This window comes from Patiria miniata, unplaced genomic scaffold (assembly GCF_015706575.1).
Source record: "Patiria miniata isolate m_02_andy unplaced genomic scaffold, ASM1570657v1 HiC_scaffold_7, whole genome shotgun sequence".
In the NCBI taxonomy this organism is placed as follows: domain Eukaryota; kingdom Metazoa; phylum Echinodermata; class Asteroidea; order Valvatida; family Asterinidae; genus Patiria; species Patiria miniata.
This window is the reverse complement of record NW_024037074.1, coordinates 4,911,897-4,933,962: the sequence shown is the minus strand read 5'-3', so window position 1 is coordinate 4,933,962 and position 22,066 is coordinate 4,911,897. Positions and strand designations below refer to the sequence as shown.

The window sequence follows — 22,066 nt, the reverse complement described above, 5'->3', positions numbered from 1 at the left end:
GGTGAAAAGTCAATTTACCTTACTTATAGATCGTCGTATTATAAATGTGTAATGCTAAAGGAATCCGCATGCCTGAAAACGAAATTTAATACTTGAATTCCTAATTCAAAACACATAAAGAATACAACAGCTGGATAGTATGAATGTATGAAAGTGGAATTTTCTGCTTATTTTGCCGAAATTGAAAGGGAAACATGCCTCCAGTCGAACCAACTCTGTTAAAATTGGAGGACGTGTGTGTGATATTTATACTGGTGAAAAGTCAATTTACCTTACTTATAGATCGTCGTATTATAAATGTGTAATGCTAAAGGAATCCGCATGCCTGAAAACGAAATTTAATACTTGAATTCCTAATTCAAAACACATAAAGAATACAACAGCTGGATAGTATGAATGTATGAAAGTGGAATTTTCTGCTTATTTTGCCGAAATTGAAAGGGAAACATGCCTCCAGTCGAACCAACTCTGTTAAAATTGGAGGACGTGTGTGTGATATTTATACTGGTGAAAAGTCAATTTACCTTACTTATAGAACGTCGTATTATAAATGTGTAATGCTAAAGGAATCCGCATGCCTGAAAACGAAATTTAATACTTGAATTCCTAATTCAAAACACATAAAGAATACAACAGCTGGATAGTATGAATGTATGAAAGTGGAATTTTCTGCTTATTTTGCCGAAATTGAAAGGGAAACATGCCTCCAGTCGAACCAACTCTGTTAAAATTGGAGGACGTGTGTGTGATATTTATACTGGTGAAAAGTCAATTTACCTTACTTATAGAACGTCGTATTATAAATGTGTAATGCTAAAGGAATCCGCATGCCTGAAAACGAAATTTAATACTTGAATTCCTAATTCAAAACACATATAGAATACAACAGCTGGATAGTATGAATGTATGAAAGTGGAATTTTCTGCTTATTTGCCGAAATTGAAAGGGAAACATGCCTGCAAGGCTATTTCACTTCCTGAACTGATTCTGTGTCTATCTACACAAAAAAAGATCACGATGTATATTTTGACCAATGGGTTTTATTCACGAGTCGGCCATATTAAATTTAAAAAGTGAGGTAAAACCTTCCCTTTTGGATCTTGCAAATAGAATTGAAAGTAATGACGTCAAGTTATTTAGAAATTAATACCAGTCTGCTCTACTTAATAAATAAAAACAAATTGTGATTAAACATACCCTAATGTTTTAAGCCACATTTAAATTTGAAAAAGAACTGAAAGTGAGGCTAGAGTGCATAAATAGTCTGGCACCATCCCATTCAACAATTCACAATTTACAAAATGCAATCAGGGAACACGACCAAAATGTCTTTCTCGTGAATAACGTCCATACGGTTCTAAGCAGCATTTTGTGAAGAGAATCACACCGGAGAAAAGCACTATGGTCACTCGGCAATCATTTATTCGCTTGAAACAGTCCAACAAGCATGGCTTAACAATTACATGTACAAATGTACAATTTATCTGCTACCAGTTCTAATAATTAACAGATCCATGTAACTATACCAGCATGGCTTACTAAGCGAAAACCAAAACTGAGCGGTCCTTGTGCCCGTGCTCTGGCATTGCGCGCGACTTGAGCAATGAACTCTTGACTGCTTAACAACCGACGTAGACACTGAGCAATGAACTCTTGAATGCTTAGCTATAGTCCATCATTTGTAATTTGTGCATTTTGTTCGTTTGAAGCAACAAAAAGAGTTCAAAATCTAATGAAGGATACTAAACAACTAACCTGATGAAGTTTCAGCTAAGCTTCAGCTGTACATTCCGAGAAAAACAGCATTCTAAGATCTCAATTTCAAATCAAAAGTTACTGAATCATGTTTTGAATTGTTTTGAATTGCAGCTATACGCGACATAGCGCACTGATCCGACGAATTATAACAACCGCGCGCGCGTGTACGTCGTTCCAATACTTGTGCGCGCTGCGCTGAATAACAAAACGAACTACTAATTTAAATTTTCCTACGGTGCTTCTTAAGAATCACCGTTGGAAATGCCTTCTTTCGTTGATTACTTCAAAATGACAGCTTCCCAGAAAGAATAATTTCACAGGGAGTTTAGTTCCCTTACTATCTTTCAAACAAGTTTGTTTTTCACCAATAATTACGCCAGTTACTTTTCGGATGGCTGCAAATGATGGACTATAGCTTTAACAACCGACGTAGACACTGCAGACATCCACTAGCTGCCTCCCTGCAGCGCACGCTCAAGTTATGTCGCCCTTCTCGACACCGTGTGGTCCGCGTTGTGACCTTTCACATAAGGGCCTGCCCCAAGCCGTGTTAATTCAGACCGGTGCAATTTGGTGCACTGTGAAATGTGGGCCCATATGAAATAGGGACTCCTTTGGTTGTAATGTACATGCCTAGTGAAGGTACAATGTTTTAGGACAGCGACAGGTCACGTGTGAGGGTTAGAATCCATATTAGGTAAAGGGCAATTCCATAGAGATGTGGACGTGGCTGAAAAATGGAAAATTTATAAAATCTTAAAAACTGCAAACGTCACAACCAAATGTGGTATCAGCCACATTTGATACCAAAGGTGACAACAAGACCTTTCATTTGAGTGATGCGGCATTTAGATGGAGTGTGGGGGTTTGGGTTTTTTTTGTCCAAAACAAACTATATTTTTGGCAGAAATTATGGATGGTAGGTAGTCGTTTTGGCCCCTTGCTTTTATACTTGCAAAATGCAAGTGTTTTTTGTGAGTTTTTGTTTTTTAGGCAGGGAGAAATTAGGTTAATGTTTCATGCGAAGAAATTTTATGTTTTAGTTTCTCATATGTTTTAACATTGGGCGAACACCAAACTGTAATGTGAGTCACCGTAACGTGATGAGTTACCGAGATGTAACGTTACCGAAAACATCATGGAGAAAATTTGCTCATTGGCTTACTGCATGTACAGACACCACAACAAAACACATTGAGGTCTCTGCCTGAAACGACATCACACTTTTGCTCATGAAATTGGAAATTTGCATTAGCATAAAAACCAAAAAGGCATAAAAAATACCCGTGAATATGACAAAATGAAAAATATTGCTAGGGATAAATGGGACGCAAAGGTGCATTTTGAAGGATTGCATACACTGCAAAAACTGTAGTGTTAATTTAACACCATTTAGTATCTATATAGGGCAACACCAGTAAAATTTAACACCAGATGGTCCTATATAGATACCAATGGTGTAAATTTAACACTGCAGTTTTTGCAGTGTAAAAAATTACACTGCATGGGCTCCTTCAAGGGATCTACTGTGAGGAAAATCTACCCTCAGAGTTGTCGGAATGGAGTCCGAATTAATATGACACCGGCATGGTGAATACAAATATACTCCCTGAGCTTGATTTAGCGTCATGATATTATTTTCTATAATATATTCCATTTTTGTTATATTGCTGACATTAGCATACCTATATATTCTATGTTATACATTGTAATTCACTCATTCACATCATTCAAGTTAAGCTCTAGTTGCACACAGCAGCTGTTGAGCCGGCATGGAGAGTCAGTCCAACGTCCAACATAAAAATAACAAAGTAATGCAGATATTTTCTTCTCTTTGCCTATACGGGCGTCCCAACGATATTTGTATCACTTATTAGCATGTTTAATGACATCGTCATGACGATTTTTCATTCCAGTGCTGATATATCGTGATGTGGAAGACTGCAATGTCAATAGTCAAGTGCTAAAACCATGCTAATGTTTCCTTTGTTCATGTTGGCTTTATACATAATGATATTCTTGCATTACAAATACTTTTTCTCGAATTGTATTGCAGGTCAAAGCCCACGCAAAGACCCACGAAGCCCCAACCTAAATCGGCACCGAGCCCTCCTAAAAAAGCAGCTGTATATGACAGGCGGAAACCCAACTTCACTGAGGAAATCAAGTAAGACACAAATATTCGCACTTATTACTGACACTTGACCTATAGTTTCCTGAATCCAACTTATTCAAACACCAAACAGGATGTCGAGCAGTACGCGTCCACCACTACCTGCTCTCTCACCCTGGTACTGGATCATGTGCATGTGCAAGATTTTTGAACACGTATGCAAGTGAGGAGTAGTCTGGTGCCTGCATGTGCGTTACATTAGCCTTTTGTTTTTGTATGCGGTGTCTGGGGTGAAAACAGCATCAATTCGTCGCGCCATGAGTTATTAAAGCATGATTTTTTTTAAGTTAAACTGTTACAATCTGGCCCGCCAATATGCAGTATCACATTTCATATATTAATATGAGCAAACTGAAAAAGAAAGGAGTATGTTTGAGAAGGCGTGGACGTTATAATTACAACGATCGTGAAAACACGTAATGCACGTTGGAAATAACAGCACCAACTACACGATATAAATCCATTACTAGAAAATTGCGGTATCGAATCAGGATGCTGGAAGAAAGTTCCTATCCAGGGCTTACTATTGGAACGAGGTTGGAAATTAAGTAAGCACTGGGGACGAGGTTCTGCCTGAATAGGTTCCGATCGTATGACGTCAAAGTACCACGTGACCATCCAGCTTCCCTGTGATTGGCATACCATTGCAGTTGGCAAGCATTTGCCAATAGCAACCACATCAGACGTTGTAAACTAGACAGTAGGGATTATTTTCACGTAAAATAACCGCTATAGCCTTTGTCAAAATGGCGTAATGGCCACTAGTACCAGTTCCGTGCCATTGTCACAATCGAGCCGACCCAGCACTGGGTGTTAAGCTAGGTTTTTTTCCAACAGGTTTTTTTTGCCATCCATCACAGCAGCTTTGAACGGTCTATGAAATATCCCCCTTGAACAGCAAAGGTCTATGATTCGGCAATATAGATTATGCAAAACAAGATCCCTATAGCAATAACGTTGTAAACTATGGACAAAGTGACGCAAGCAAGAATCTGAACAAGGGGCGCCAAGGTCGCCAGATCTTGCCCCCTTTATTTTTGTCTTTGGGGATACCTAAAGGTCCGGGTATACCGCATTGTGCCAAACACCCTGCAGGAACCTCGCCAACAAATTACTGGTGAAGTCCTAAGCCCTCAGAAGAAGACGGATGGTCCGCAGGGCTATTGATCTCTAGATTCTGACCATCCGTGTCGGCGGGCGCCTTCTGATCTGTCCGGTCTTCCGTCACCCGTTGTTGTATTACAAAAACATGGCCGCACATTGACAAATCAACAGCTTATATATAGTCCACATTTCTGATCGAAATGACGTCACGATTTCTAAAGTTGACTCCGATTGGCTGGTGCGGTGGGTGGTGTAAATTGCATGCTGGGATATATCAGACGTTCGTCGTGTGGCTCTGCACTTGTGAATGTCTGATCCTCAGATTAATAAGCTTTGAAGGCATGCCTATACTGCGCGGTGCGCGCTATAGCCTACGATCTTTGCATACTACAATGGCGACGTTGACCCTCTGGTGCCCGGATGTAGGCTGGGTCGTGAGAGAGCCCTATATTCGCGCATTATAAACCCTAAAATGAGACGCAGTCTTCAACTTTCGTCGCATGCATTATCGTACCGTCTATGTAGGCCTATAGTTGCTGCCTATAGATTTTAGTATCTGTGTCGACGATGGGGCCAATCGTTCTTTCATTTCAATGGACGCATGCCACCGTCAATTGGTTTGCCAAGCATAGAGTAGCTAGTCTGTCAAGACGCGACGGTCGTCCAAAGTCCGAGTATCGTGGTGCAAGGCTCTGTGTCCGCAATGAATATGAATGGTTGCATACGCACATACTGAAATGTGTATCCTTGTGGAGACATTTCTTTGTTCTCGTGTAGTAAAGTTTTCGAGTTTGAAAGTGTAGTTTCAAAATGCCCTTCTTTTAACCAGAATTAATTTCCTTAGCTGAAATTCGGACTAAATATCCCTTTTCCAAAACTCTTCCATTTGCGACAAATCAACCCACCTTGGAAATTCCTGTTTTTGGGTAAAATATATATTTATTTCGTGAAAAACCTTGTGGAGACGTATTTATCTATGGAAATTGCCCTGTGGAGACGTATACAATCTTTTGTTCCCTATTGTGTGCATGTCTCTAGAGGGCACGGTGTATCAGATCAGGGTGAGTGGAACGAAGATTGCCCGAATAACAATATGCAAACAAAATATGGGGCTCGCTCCATTTCATAACAAAAACCCACAGCAATAAAGCACATGTTATTGACGAGCAACTGTGACAATTTCACGTAATTCCTATACTCTATTCCCAAGTTACGTCTATTTTAATATGAAGATCAGAACATTCAGCTGTCCACCACTGATCTTGTACTGTCCGATCCACAAACTGCAGTAAATGCAATGAAACATGAATGTTTTCCCACCTCCATGAATGGAGAACTTGCAAAGGCAAACATACAAAAATCGCCATTAATACAGGGTGAGTAAAAAAAAAAACACGAAACCCAAAGGCAAACATACAAAAATCGCCATTAATACAGGGTGAGTAAAAAAAAAACCACGAAACCCAAATGTCGGGACCATTGCTTTACTGAAGTTCTGCATGTAGCACTTTTAAAATCTAGAATATGAAAGCCCAATTCAAAAGCTTTCTCTTAGTACAAGAATCATTCAAATCACTTCTTTTTAAGTGTACGGAATTTCAAACACAATCACCGTTTTAAAGTTCTGTCCACGGATCACCAAAAGGTGTGCGTTCTTTCACCCAAACGAAAACAATTCACATACATCCCAATGTGATTATGGTCGGGTTTTTTTGCAGTATGCCATTTTTGAGGTCATCAGTCAACTTCGCTTTCTTTGACTCACCCTGTATGTCACCCTGTATGTCAGGGAAAAAAATAGATAACTTGTTCCTAATGTTCAAAGCACAAAACATGACAGAAAAAAAAATTCATACATTCTTCATTAATGATTAAAATCTCATCTGTCTTTGAGTGCTTGTGTGTAATCTGTTATTCTCACTCAGCTCAATAGCTTCCAATGGCATTCCATGGACAGCTATAAAAAAAGAAAATGGGTTCTTTCAGTAAAACGTGCATGACTGATAGCATGGATTCTTCTTTTGTTGGATGAATGGGAGAACATGTAAGATAAAATTCATTGGTATTTCATGTTTGATTGCTTTTTAAGAAGAAAAAAGGATAAATTCAGGTCACTTTGTTTTTGACTCGCCCTGTATTGGGATTACCTCCCATACAGCATAATGTCAAACGCAGTGTTATTCAATTAAAGACGGGCATAGGAACATTGGTAATTTCTCGGAAAACCACTCGCCGATTTGTCTTGAAAAATGCTCTGATCGTCGTCATTAAAACCCTAACCCTGCTGAGTCCAACAGGATCCAACTGTGTAGGTCTTATACCCAATGGAGCCTGTTGGATTGAGAAGTAAACCCCTGGTGCACATTCCTAATGCAAAAATGTTGGATTCAGCAGGCAACTGAACCGCATTACAACGCCATGTTGGACTCCGTTGGATTCAGAAGACAACTGAAAATGAGGCACAGTGGATTGAGCAGGAAAGTCCGGTTGGACTCTGTTGGATTTAGCAGGGTAGTCCTGAGGAACTACTAATAGGGGTTAGGGATCCTGAAACGCAAACGCAGCGCCAGTGTTACATGCAGTTGGCAATATCACTCCTAGTCATAGCTTGAATATATTTTTTTTATAAAATAACCACACAGGGCCGGAATTCTCTTTCAAATCGGTTCGTATTGACTTCGAAGTCCAGGCATATATTTTTGTTCACGCTCTGTTGGAGCCTGATTCTTCGTATACCGTCAGCCATGAACGCTTATGCCGGGGTCAACTTAGTATTGCAGTATTTCTAGTGGGTTGTTATTTTAAAATCCTGTGCATTGCATGGTGACCGTTTTAGCCGATTTTCGGCTAACTTTGAAGGATTTTTTGTTAAAAAAAACAGTTTGACAGGAAATTTGACAGAATGGATTTTTTTGGCAGATTTCTGGCAGAATTGTGGAAAAATGGTAATTTGACTGAAAAACATAGCACATTTGAAAAAAAAATAGTATATTTGTTTAAAAAAGCTTCAAACTTTTCAAACAAACCTTGCATAATGTGACTGGTTGGCTGGTCTAGGTGCTGAGGTTCACTGGGAATCGGACTTCGTCGTGACGCAACCGCGTTTTGTCTGAAATTTACGCAATTTCATAACATCTTTATGGACTATAGATTGTTTATAATGTAATTTTAAGTGTTTGTAGTGTATTTAGAGTAATTCTGGGGAATTTGGCAGATATTTGATAATCTGACAGATTTTTGAAGTCCATTTAGCAGAATTTAGCAGAACAAGCTGTCATTTCCGTAAATGCAATTCGGTGAAATAAGTTCAGTAACTGCTCTGATGAAGGAGTTACCAATGAATGAGACCTGTTGGTTTGCATGGTGGATCTGAACGAAGTACATGGAAGGTTTGCGGTAACACCATGTCAATTATTTTGAACTCTCTTGAGTAATTACCAATGGTTGTTGACTTGGTTGGATTCTCATACAATCGTTGGATTCTCATTCAGTTACGTCGCTGTATTTAGGCTTTGTGTCTTGAGTATGCACTTGACAGTGGCGCCAGACTCTAAAATTGGGGGGGGGGGGCAAAAGGGAGGCCGAGGAACAAAACTTGGGGGGGATCCCATGCCCCCGTAGCGCCGCCACTGGCACATCGAGGGCAAGGCTTCGCTGCGTCATGATCTATTCTTGAATGTGACGGTTACCATAAGATCATATTTGCTTTGCAAGCATTTTGTTTGTTTACGGTAATAACACCATTCACAATTCCAAAGAAGAATGTTCAAAACCTAACATGTTGAAGTTCCAGCTCAGTGGGTATTACGAAAACAGTAAAAAAAAAAACATGCACAACCGTCTTTTGCTCACGAAGCACGTTTCTTCAATAGCACTCTTTATTTTCAAAAATCAGGCCTAAGACCTAATGACGTCACGCTATGTTTACATGTGCGCTTTCCTATGTAGTAGAGACGGTCCCTACTTCGTCTGGCGTCCCGACTTCGCTCCCATAGGAAAGTGCATAATTTGTTTTATGTAAACAAAGTCATTACCATTGATCTCCATATACTGTGTATATGGAGATCAATGGTCATTACGTCATTAGGTCTTAGGTCTGAATGATCGTTGAAATTCGCCTTCATTGCTTGATTTCTACTAAGTGACATGCAGTAATTAGCCAGTCAGAATAATTTCAAGGGGGGGGGGTAGTAACAGTATACGATCTGTAATCTAAGTAAGCTTTCTGATAGTAATTCAGTAGGTTATTTTGGGGATGAATTCAAATGATTGTATCCACGGATGCAATACAGCGCCTATAATTGGATACACAATGTGTATAGGCAGTGTGGAGCATACATGACTCATCCGGCCAGGCACACAATTTTGCCGTTACTGATAACACGTGGAAGTTGACATTAGTCATTTGTAAAGAGCAGCGAGAGAAAAACATATCTAAGCTTTTGTTGACAACGCATCCTCCTCGTGTATCGTGGTATATTACCATGGCAACGGAGTACAGTCATCCATTTTGTTGTTGTTGAGAGGAGGGATGGTCCGCCAATAATGGCAGACGCATTCCAACTAGCCGTATTTTTCTTCTTGGTTTCTGTTCGTTTATAGCTTTGTTAACCCACCTGCCAAATAATGCAATGTTTAATTTCACTGTTGTAACCCTTCCCCAGGGTCATGGGGTTTGTTCCTTTTTGTGGAATAAAACATAACATAACTATTATAACGATATTCTGCTTGTATATAGGCAGAGATGTTCGCAGCATGTACACGTACGTGTCTGTGATCTTGTATTGTATTACGCTCGAGGACAGACAACAAAAGGAGCACAAAGGAGCCTTTGACCCTCGGACGACGGTGCCTATTGTTAAAACCGGTCCTCGATCGTACGGTTATGTGTTAAGTCTATGGGAAAGTGTTATATTAGAGGGACAAGGGAAAACACAATAGTTGACCTCAGGCGTATAGTAAAAAAAGATGTGTGAGCGTGTACATGTAACCACGGATCCCACAAACAAGGATTAACGACTCGGCCAAACTCCTGGTTGAAAGCGTAATACAGGTGGCAATTACCATGCATGCTTGTCAACAAAGACCCATGACAGAGCTTAACCGCTTCACTGCACTACGCGGTGGCTTTCAAATTTGCAGGGCTCCGTGTCCGATCTAGTGTCGAAGACTGTCAAGCCAGCTAATTGTATTTTGGAATGTTTTCATGATCCTACGTTTTTGACTTTTATTATTGAATTCTGATAAGTGCATGATAACTACATAACCATCTTAACGCCGAGCACAATATCTTTAGCTTAAAATGAACTATGAAATGTCGCATTTGTTTCTCCGGTTCGGGACCACATCTCTTTACAAGTTTTAAATGCAACTAAGCCTAATTAAAAAGGAAATTTGGGTAAAGGGTGTTCTCCTCGAAAAAGGTGTCACATTTGACGTTTATTTCCCGGGTGAACACTTCATCTATGACGACAAAAACTGCACAATACCATCTGTTATATCCTGAAGTTTTTAGTTTTAAACAATTTTTGAACAGGTATATCCGTACATAAGGAGTGGTTTTGCTTTCAGTTTTATGAATTTTTCCGTTTTAGATGTCATGCAAAAAAAAACCGACAAAATGTTCATTACGCGTAACAAGAGAGCCAATTGCATAATAGAGACAGGCGCAGTACATGGAGATTATATTCACCCTGACAACCATGTGACTGTTGTAAGCGATGCTAATTACTGATCAATTTATTCATTGCGACGCCAACAAGGTGCATGCGCCTGGATACCTCTCCTGCTAGAATAAAATATTCATTACCCCGGAGGCTGAGCATAAATTTAAGGAGCAAGGTCGTACACATTATTTCAGCAGTGAATATTTATTTCTGCTTCGCCCAGTTAACTTTGCACAGGGATAAGAGATACAAAAAAACACCTGTTGGTCCGTGTGGTTGCAGACCAGCAAATAAATTGCCTGAAGGAGAGATATCGTTAAGAATGCAGGGCGCTTGCAGTTGATATGAATTATTATTGCATTGTACTTGGCGTGCTATACATGGTACTATAATGGTATTATCTCCTCACATGATAGTTAATGACGAAAAAAAGGGGAAACGATATCAAGAAATGATTTGAATTATTGCAAAAGGCTTGCTACGTGGACGTTGGATAGGAATAACCTTTTAAGTGTTTATCAGGCAATGTTCCTAGTTATCTTAGCGAAGCTTTTGTTCCAGTCAGAGAACTACATTGTCATCGAACTAGGAATAGCACTGTTGGCAATGTGGTACTTCCACTCCCTAGAACAGAAAATGAAAAAAAAAGAACTTTTAAATTCAGGGGTGCCCAGGCTTGGAAAAAATTACCGCAACATTTGAAATCTCCGCATCCAACAAGTGTTATTCACTTCGTCAAACAACTCAAACAGCTCAGTTAAAAAGAAGAAGAAGAAAATAAGCGGAGAAAAAAAAACAGGGGGGGGGAGATGTCATCTTGCAGCGATGTTTTGTATTGTATTGTAAATGTCTGTTGATCTGTGTAATTCCTATTTTATTTAAGTTTATTTCAATGAATTTTTTTACATTCTTACATTGTACTTTTAATTGTATTTTAAGAGTAGTTTTGTGTGAGCTGGGATCCATGGGAGATCAGTGAGTTTTTCTCACTGAATGGATCACCCAGGATAAATAAGAAATAAATAAATTAATTAATTAATTAATGAGGAAAAACGTTACTGTAGACAATCATTCGTTGACTGCATATATTTTTCTATCAGATTGTCAACACGTTTTACTGTGAGAAGGTATGAATTATGGGTAACATAGGAAATACTTTGAAGAAATAGACTTAAGACCTATAATGACGTAATGGCTTTGTTTACATATGCGCTTTCCTATGGGAGCAAAGTGGGACGCCAGACGATGTAGGGACCGTCTACCGCATAGGAAAGCGCACGTGTAAACAAAGCGAGATGTCATTAGGTCTCAGGGGTATTGCGGCCACGAAAATACGGCACAGGCTTGGGAAATTTATTGTGAACATTCATTCTTACTATAGATTTGTACTTTGGAATTTACGTTAAATTAGATCCAAAATTCAATTAGCTCCAATTCCATCAAAAAAGGTACATTCTTTTTTAAACAGCGTTTTAAATTTGTTTCCATTTTTTTTCAATTCATTTTTCTTGAACATGGAGCATTTCAACGAAACGAAATGAAATGACTTAAATTCCGAAAAACTATTAATTTTAAGCATAGGTTTTTCCGGCTTTTTTTCAGGCAATTTCAAATTTAGTCTAAACAAGTTCAATTCAAACAATGAGCACACGTTTTGACCCGGAGTATTCGATTTCGTCTCGTCCACACCAAATCGTGTTATTCAGAAATCAAATTCGTCTAATTGATTTATATAAGACGAATTTGATCTCTGAATGCTGCCATTCGCTGACAGCTTAGAGGGATTTGATATGTAACGACGGATATTCTCGACCCGGTGACTAAAAAAGGTGACCTGACCAAACTTTGAAATTGAATGGTAAATGACTAAATTGGTTTTGTTAAAAGCATGTGAAATTTTTCTCGGACGAAATTGAATGTTAGAGTTGGTGAATCTGAATGATCAATGTTTTTAATATAGCCTGGAAAACCTATATCAAATCATAAGAATATATAGAATTAACCTGGGGAGTCAGGTTGGCGCATTACTGTCCTCGCCTTCCACCGCTGTGGCCCAGGTTCGATTCGTGTCCTGGTCCACATATGGATTAGGTTTTCAGTTTTCTGGGGTTTTCCTGTCATCTCTAGAAAGAAAAATGTAAGTTTTTCTCACTGTCTTCTCTCTACAGGTTGTCTTCAGGCTCTCGAGCTACAGTGAAACTTTTGAGGAATCCTTGGTTTCATTACAGCAAGAAAGAAATAAATAAAACAAAAACCTGTTGAAAAACGTTCGGGTTGAATCCTACATTTTGGTTGGCATGCGGCACTGCGTAGGCAACTCTGTTATTCTTGCAAAATTTCCCCTTCAATATCTCTCTGTTAAGTTTGTATTCTTTCTTTCTTGTGCTCTCGGCTGTCTAAGGGTGACTTGTCTCATACCTTATTTGACATTGTGTAGTATTTTTTTTCACATGTTGTTATTATGATTGTTTTTCGTTTTGGTTTCATCGTCCAGCTACTTCGCAAACATATACAACAACAGCCTTCCGGACGGTGACAAGTTTTTCGAGTACGCGGCCAGGGTTATCAAGCGCGCATGGAAGCCCAACCCCAAGAATACAGAGACATTTAGGTAAGAGCGAGGAATACCGGCAATCGTATACGGGGGGGGGGGTTGAATTCAGAATTATCTGGACTCAATTTCACCATTTTTTTGTGGCAAATAGAGTATATTCTCTCTAAATTCCAAAGAGTGAAATTAGGGACTAGATCTTTTAGAGTGAAAATCACTCTCATTTTCGATTGACATAGTCTGAAAAATAAATCACTTCAGTAGAAGCTCGAGTGAAACCTCGATCTTTACGATTGAAGAAATTTCACTCTAAAACGTCTAGTCCCTAGTTTCCGATTGTGGGAGTGAATCTTCACTCGAATGGAGTAAATTTTCACTCTTTAGAATTTAGAGAGTTGGGAAAATAAACTGAGTGTTTCATATGAATGGTTATTACCTTGTCTTCCACAGGAATTTTGATTTTTTTTTCTTCAAATAAGTGGCTGTGGTGAGGAGTTATGCCATTTTCATTAAAGTGGCTCATTTTCCAATCTGCACACGGAATTGGTTTTTGTCTTTTCTTTTTAAATGTGTCAATAACTTCAAGTGAGTCAGGATATCCATGAAACTTTCACCAAATGTGTCCAAAATACCAGCGTATAACATATCTAATTTGCACCTGTTTTGATAATTGCTTAATTTTTAAATATTTTCTTTAATTTGGGTCCAGATCATTCTGACTCACCCTGTACACTCTGATTTGACTCGGAATCCGATTTTTTTTTTTAGGACCGCGATGCTTTTGTTGGTCAGGCAGACACTTTCCGCGTCAAAACCAGTACTCAGAAAAAGATCAAGAGAAGTGTCATCTTGACCCGTCAGGTGTCATTTTGACCCAGAAAAAAATCAGTTCAAAATATGACCCGGCTTTCGGGTCAAGTTTGACCCGGGAGTGTTTAGAAATCAAAAGCTGCTGCAAACTGCTTAACAGATCCGGATCAGACCCCGATCCCGCTCGCGTTTACACTTGTTGTCGATCCGCCTTCGATCCCCCTTCCAGGATCAGATTCCCCATCTGAAAGGATTGTACAGGGTGAAACAGAATGATCTGGACCCAAATTAAAGAACATTTAAAAATATGTAGCAATTATCAAAACAAGTGCAAACTGAGATATATTATAGGCTGGTATTTTCGACATAATGTGGTGAAAGTTTCTTGTATAGGCCTATATTTTATTGTACCGTTTTGAAGAAAAGCGCTAGCAAAGAACACACGCTAAAACAAAACAAAAACACTGTGACCACAGTTCCATGGTTCAACAGATTTATTGAAATCGCATACTGATGTGAAGCAGTGTAATAATTAAATAGAAACCTTGTCATGGTGACTGACTCACTTGAAGTTATTGAGAAATAAATACGGCAAAACCAATTCCGTGCGCAGGGGCTGTCCCAGGAGCTGCCCCACCCAAGACCCTGGGGATTGTCACTTTTGAAGTGACAAAATCCCTAGCCCTCGAGCAAAATTTAAGTGACCATCTCCGACATCCATACTTGGGGCGCAGTAGTGATTGCCTTCCCATGTAGCACGCCAAAGGTAACAGTGTTTTTGAGTAACCAAAATCCCCACCCATGGGACGTGAAAAACGTGACCAAACCCCGACATCGGACCTGGGGCAGCGGGGGGGGGGGGGATTGATAGGCGCGTTATACTCACAAGTTTCGCTCCAACAACTTGCCTAGCTTTTTAAAACATTTGCTTTGTAGCCTAATGTTTGGTTTGTCGTTTCATGTTCATCGTTTGTACTCCATCCGCTGACAGGAAGGATATACGTGCAGCGCTGGGCGAAGTGGGCAGGAGTCAGAATGTTTACCTGACGAAGGACAACACGCCGGAAGGATCCACGATGATTTACTACATGGCCGGCAAGCCCTCTAAAATAGCCAATCACATCTGGTCGATGCTACCAGATGTAAGTATTAAAGATGTATACCCATGATCTTCAAATATATATACATTTTTTGTCGACTACCGAATTTCCAATTTGCATGTCTTGTTTTCACGGGGAAAAAACTCCGATTTGGGGCGTCTGCAACCCTCAGAAACAAAAATTATTTTGCTCACCAAATGGAACCACCCTGCGGGAGCCGACAGTTGTCCGGCAGCCAATAATTCGATTTGTTGTGAAGAAATAATTCAATAACTAAACGTCAGTGGATTTCTTTTCGTTCAATGTCTCTTTCGAAAGTGAGTGACTTTTCTATTTCTAGGAAAATAGCGATTCCACAAAATAGCAATAGACCATTATCATGTTGCGGCCATCGTGATTTTTGTCCATTTACTTCAACGCAACCAAAGCCAGGCTGGATGGTTAAAACAGTCTGGTTCCTTTTTTTGCACACAAACAAAATATCATTCAGTGCTATTATTGGGTACAGGGAACACGACTGTAATGGTAACAGCATGATAAAGGTCTATTTATAGTAACAACACCGTCGTTAGTCCATTTTCATTTCCCTATTTCTGTTCGAAAAGTAAATCGAAACCTAGATATGTAAATACGACACTAGTATGTGTTTATCAAATAGTCGGTTTTGTTTTAGTATAGTATGAACATCACGAATGCATTGGGTGTTATAGGTTGCTTTTTCCTGTTGCTATCGATGCCATGACCGTCACTATTACAGGGTGTCCTGAAAATAATGGTGCATGTAAACCCCGCCATTTTTGCCAATGTACAACCGGAATTTACTGCAAATGATTACACGATCTTCAAGGTTACAGATTTAGCTTGAGAATACCGTTTGTTTCATTGAGATTGCTTTTGTTAATCCAGAGATATGTTTGAATAACCGCAATGCCACTTTTAGGAAGCGAGTGCTTCAAAGATCAGACAATGCCAGTATGGCTCTTTTGATAAGATTATCCCTATGGGTGTAAGACAAACATTACATTCAAACAACAATATAGGGTTTTGTTCTTGTGTTGAAACAATTTAAAAGTACAGACAGGTTCACTTCTTTAAAACTTCAATGAAAGAGTTCAATTAAATATGTTGCACACTCTGCTTAAAAATGTTAAAATCACTAACAGTAAAGTGATTTGGTTTTAGACTAGGACTATACTGATTTTAACTGCTTCACAGAAAGTGGCACAAAATGGGTTTCTTGGCTTTACCGTTATTCAAACATATCTCTGGATTTACAAAAGCAATCTCAATGAAACATACGGTATTCTCAAGCTGAATCTATTACCTTGAAGATGGTGTAAGCATTCAGGACGCCCTGTATTAATAATCTTGATATTTCTGCTGTCGTAGAATTCCGTGTTTCAGCCGAATCGGTTCAAAGTCTGTAGCGTGATCGGGTCCAGTGGCATTCTCAAGGGATCACGGTGCGGGGCAGAGATAGACAAATCAGATTTCGTCTTCAGGTGAGAAGTTGTCATGCAACAATAACAAACGGTAGCGCCGTATAATCGCCCATGGTTTTATTCAACACCCATTGGTCTTATTCAACACCCATTGGTCAGTTTCACTCACGTGATGCTGACCTTCCACTGCGCACGCTCTGTGCCCATGATTTTGAGGGATCATATGGGAGCAAACTGATGATTGTTTGTTTGTCGTTTGTTTGTAGTTTTATTTTAACGGGATAACCTCATCATTTAAAAACTGCCATCCTTGAGGGCCCTGTATAAAACAACGGCAATAACTAAAAACAAAAAGCAAATAGCAACTTTGAATTATGAAGAACTACCTACAGTTTACATAGATAAGATTGAAGGGATAGTGTAATACTAAAAGTAAACAATAAATGTTTCATCAAATGCGTTAGGCCTTTATGCAAAGGTGGCTTACTGTCCAGACACTGCTGATGTATACAAAGACAAATTGCAAATTTGTCATTCATGGGTGGCTTGTGCGTAAAGCGCTCGCCTCTCACCAAGGTGACCACGGTTCGAATCCTGGCCGCGGATCACATGTAAGTAGAGTTGTGCGTTGGTTCTCTCCTGTGCCACGAGGGTTTTTCCTCCCTCCGGAAAAATCAAACTTTCGATCTCAGGCTGTGCTCCGTGGTCATATATGGGTCGATGTGGCCGGCAGCCATAGGCACCTTTATGTGCCAGCGGCGCGGCCCGACCACGTTGTAGCCGCGTCCTTTGCAATTCAGCGTACCAGCTGCGAGTAAGGATGATTAGCTTCCCAAAATTATAATTAACACACAAAAAGACGTGTTGTATTTGCGATTATATTCAGGTTTAACTTGGCCCCCGTGCGAGGATTTGAGGTCGACGTGGGGAGGAAGACGAATTTCACGACGCTGAACCCAACGTTTATCATGAAGAAGTGAGTCATCTGTTCTTTATTCGTGGATCACTTTTTTTGAATTGATAACAAGTTTGTGGTTTTATTTGTAATCATGAAGCCATTAGGCCTATCCTCTCTGAGTGATCCCGGCTATTTCCAAGATTTGCAACTTTGCTATAATGTTGCTATATTGCATCGTGACTTTGGGCGTGATCCCTGGCCATTATCGCATATACGGGCTTATGGTTTCCGACTAGCGCCCCTTGAACAAAGATATTGACAAAATTGTGAACCGCCCACACAGCGCTGCATAGCTCCGTTGGTAGAGCTCCTGAACGGCAATCCGGACGGTCACAGGTTCAAAACCTGCTCCAGTCAATTTTGTTTGGTTCGGCTTTGAAATTATTTTGTGTTTTATCACCGAACACTCACAAAAAGAATCCTCCTTTTTTTAAATCAGAGTAAATTCCATCAAGACTAAAGAGGACGAAGCGAAGATGATCGACGAGTTGCGACAGTTCCAGGAGAGTTACATGTACTTACCGGGCTTCGCCGTCAGCGGGAGCCTGCGGCTTTTGGTCAAGATTGCCGGCGTGGCAATGCGGGCCAACGTGACCAAGCCGGTCTACGGCAGCCCGGACCACTTCCTCGTGGTAGCCAACCTCTGGAGAAAGACGCTGGATACCGAATTGAAATGGCCGTCGACGGGTGAGAGACGTTTAGCCGTGCTAGTACACATCTTAACCACATACCAGATTTTGGGGATCCTGCCCCAATAAAAAAAAACGAAACCCAAATATCGGGACTTTTGTTTTAGTGAAGTGCTGCATGTAGCACTTTCAAAATCCAGGACATGAAAGCCTAATTCATAAGCTTTCTTTTAGTACAAGAATCATTCAAATCACCCATGTGCTTTTCAAGTTACGGAATTTTAAACACAATAACCGTTTTAAAGTTCTGTCCACAGATCACAAAAAAGGTGTGCGTTCTTTCAGCAAAACGAAAACAATTCATATCCACCTATGTGATTTGTTTTGGTTATGCTGAAATAACACTTAATTCCGTAACTTGAAAATTACATGAGTGATTTGAATGATTATTTTACTATAGAAAGCTTGGGCTTTCATATCTTGGAAGTGCTACATGAACTTCACTAAAACAGTGGTCCCGACATTTGGGTTTCGTTGGGTTTTTTTACTCGCCCTGTAGAGTTTCGACCGTCCCAACTACTAGACCATGTTACATGTGACGTCATACCATCGGTCAGCTGACGAGGAACGCCAACATTAAGCAGCTTTTGCCTGTCAATAATTTTGTTATGCAATATGATTTCGATTGTTAAGATTATAACTTGAATGGAAAGCATTGATGAATATTAAGAAGAAAAAAAATGAAAGCTTGTTTGAACTCTCACCACATTGTCCTTTCCAACAGGTCTCTACGCTGTGTCTTCTCTCTTTGATGCCTGCGACCGGATTCACGTCTACGGTTTCTGGCCTTTCCCAAAGTCTGTCGGTGGGAAAGCGGTCCCATACCACTACAATAATAACGTCAAACCAACTAAGGTGCACAACTTTGACAAGGAATTCAAGACCCTGTTGATGCTGCACGAAAAGGGAATCATCAATTTGCACTTGCAGTCGTGCAAGTGATGGGATGAATGGTCTTGCCTCAAATCTCGAAGAGCAAGTTCGATCAAGGGCAGTTGGCTTTTTACCAGTGGTTGACTCGTGACGCACCTTGCGCCTGCGTCATCGCGAAACCACCGGTCCCTGGCTTTCACGCATCTGTACACTGCGATACGAGCAGCAGGCAGATAACCATCGTAAAAGTCAAGTCCAAGCGTCGTCGACTCGCTTGCGTTCGAGGAGGTTAAGGCGAACTTTGTCTATAGCCGTATAGTTTTTGATCGAAGTTGCTCTTGGATTTGAAAGCAAAACAATTTATGCCATGTTTTGGAGGAGGTTCAGTCTTGGGTGAAGAGATTCCGTCTTGGGTAAAGTTCGAAACTTTAACAGTTTGGTGGGGGGGGGAAAAGAGAGAAAACAGGAAACGAAAATGACGTCTTCATATCCATGAGAGCACTGTGACTTTTGTCGCGCATAACGCGCGTATGCGTGTGACAACTGCCGTCAAAATGGCTGCCCATGGGTGAATCTTGCCTATGAGAGATCTTCGCGTGAGGGTCATGTAAATTAGCGTTACTTGTAAACAAAAAATGGCCCTACACAACTATCATGAATGGTGATATGGGAACTAGTTTGGATTGATTTGGACCGAATGGTTGATGCTGTGTGTTCTTTAACTGAAATATTTGTTTTTCCTTAACAACTCATTTTCATTCTGTTTGCATTTGAGGTGACTTAAACATATCTTCAGGGTATTTAAAAAGTGGTGGTATGTCAGAGCAATAGGTTATTAAATTTATTATATATTATGACACATAGGCTTAGTGTCTTCTTTGCAGGGTTTTTTTAATGGAAATAAAGCCATACAATGTGGTAAATTCTGGGTGATTGGCTTATTATGTGAAAGAGAATACGGCTATAGCACCATTTGTAAATGTATCCCTGCCAAAATATTTAATTATCCTGCAAACGTGCTTGGGTGTTACCAGGGGCGGAGCTAGATTACAGGAAATGGGGAGGGTTGATATGAAGTGTTGAATGCAGTGCGTGCCGAAGTCACGCCCTGCTATATAGGGATGTCAAGGGTCATAATGCGTCCGAAAAAAATTATGAAATCTTTTTATGAAAAAAAATAATAATCTAGGTTTTCCTATCCAATTTTCTAAAATGTTCATTCACTTCTGAAAATCGGTCATTCATTTTCGTCTAAATTTGAGAATCACTCTGAACACGCGTTGCGTTTTCGCAACCAGGAGAGCACTCGATTCCATTTCGGTACAATCAATTATTTGAGCAGCACCTTTCGTTTATGTCCATTAAGATTCGTTTACAAGACTTCTGTTTCGCTTTTAGAGGGCGATTTCAAACATTCACCATTCTATTTCACTTTTAGTTTAATGCCATCTGCACCAGATATAATTGGGGTTTCTCTTTCATTAACCGTCAATCAAATTAGCTGTACCTGCAACCAATTAAGAAAAGGTATGCTTGTGTAAATGAATGCACAGGTAACGTAATTTGCCGTCTGTTTCCTCAAAACCGAATGCACGGACAATGAAAACGATTGAACTTTCGTTGAATTGAAATGTTGAATTGAAATGGAATTGCATTAAAATTCCGACGAAAACAATAACCGATTTTCAGAAGTGAATGAACATTTCAGGAAATTGGCCGAGGAAACCTATAATAGCCGGCGTTAGCGCTTTTACGCCGCAACGGGGATCAAAGCGCTTTACAATTATTATTTTCCCCTGTTTCTAAGGCAATTTAAGGAAAAAAATAACAACGAACTTCCATTAATTTTTTTGGCTCCATTTTACTAGTGTCGTAACATTAATCAGCGGCTGAACGTTGCAATCCGAAGGCGGCTCCATAGAACACAATGTTTTGGGGCCAGAAAAAAAATATTTTGGGAAAAAAAATCCAGTATTGTTTTTCAACAAAATATAATGTATTGCTTTTGTTGAGTTTTGTGGTGGTGTACGCAGTGGTTGCATTTTTGCCACATAATTTAAATCTATTGGTTTTTGTGGGGGAGGGGTGGGTCATGGGCCCCCTTACCCTCCCCCCCCCCCCCCTCCTCCCGATTCCCCCCCCCCCCCGATCCGCCACTGGTTGTATTCATGTGCTTATGATGAAGATTAACAAGTATATTTTTTAAATTCTTTGGGGTATTCTATATTTTTGTACGAAGTAGTACCGTAATAAGCATCCAGGTTTTTGCATATCTTTTAAATAGACCTTTGTCTTTCTTTGTTTACAAGCAAATACATTGAAAAATGACACACACAAAAATCATGAGATCCTGGTAAAATTTTAACTGAGTTACAAACTAAAGTTATGGTGTGCCATAAGAATGCAAGGTCCATCTGGTCATCTATTATGGCAATATTTGTACAAGAACTGAAAATCAGTTTGTTTCACTGATTCTAATTATAAGTGTACGCCACAACTCATTTCAAAGCTTTGCACTTATTTTCAAATATCCCATTACAGGGTGTCCCCCCAAAAAAAATGCTCCACTCTCCTTTTTTTTACAAATTCAAGCAAACCTGAATGCGTGAATTTTCTTATTATGCATGGTAAGAATGCTATGTGTCTTGGTTGTTATCTACCCAAAAAAATGGATCATACTATCAATCCACTAGGGACAGAAATGCTTAAATATGAACTCGCCTCCATTTGCCAACTGCGCTGGGGACTCAATTCACCAATTTTAAAATGCCGATTTTTGTCAAGTGTGCTTTTCAAAAATTCTACTTGGTATCTATTACGAAAGACCAGTCATCAGTTGTTGTGAAGCAAACAAGAGAAAACCAACCAACCATGACATTGTCCATTTATTGGACTTTGACTAAAAATACCTATTTGTAAATCAACCACACGTAACAATTGTG

The 22,066-nt window shown here is 39.8% G+C and overlaps 1 protein-coding gene across 1 annotated transcript in view; it reads left to right on the top strand.

Annotated features, from left to right (window-relative positions):
- LOC119745486 (CMP-N-acetylneuraminate-poly-alpha-2,8-sialyltransferase-like) overlaps nt 1-20,047 on the top strand; it is a 28,887-nt gene extending 8,840 nt beyond the window's left edge. Inside the window, exons 2-8 of the mRNA XM_038221856.1 lie at nt 3,815-3,925; nt 13,196-13,312; nt 15,054-15,204; nt 16,552-16,664; nt 17,491-17,580; nt 18,002-18,249; nt 18,976-20,047. Coding sequence (XP_038077784.1) covers nt 3,815-3,925; nt 13,196-13,312; nt 15,054-15,204; nt 16,552-16,664; nt 17,491-17,580; nt 18,002-18,249; nt 18,976-19,193 — 1,048 coding nt within the window. The 3' untranslated portion in view covers nt 19,194-20,047. The remainder of the gene's footprint in view (nt 1-3,814; nt 3,926-13,195; nt 13,313-15,053; nt 15,205-16,551; nt 16,665-17,490; nt 17,581-18,001; nt 18,250-18,975) is intronic.
- The last annotated feature ends 2,019 nt before the right edge of the window (nt 20,048-22,066 follow it).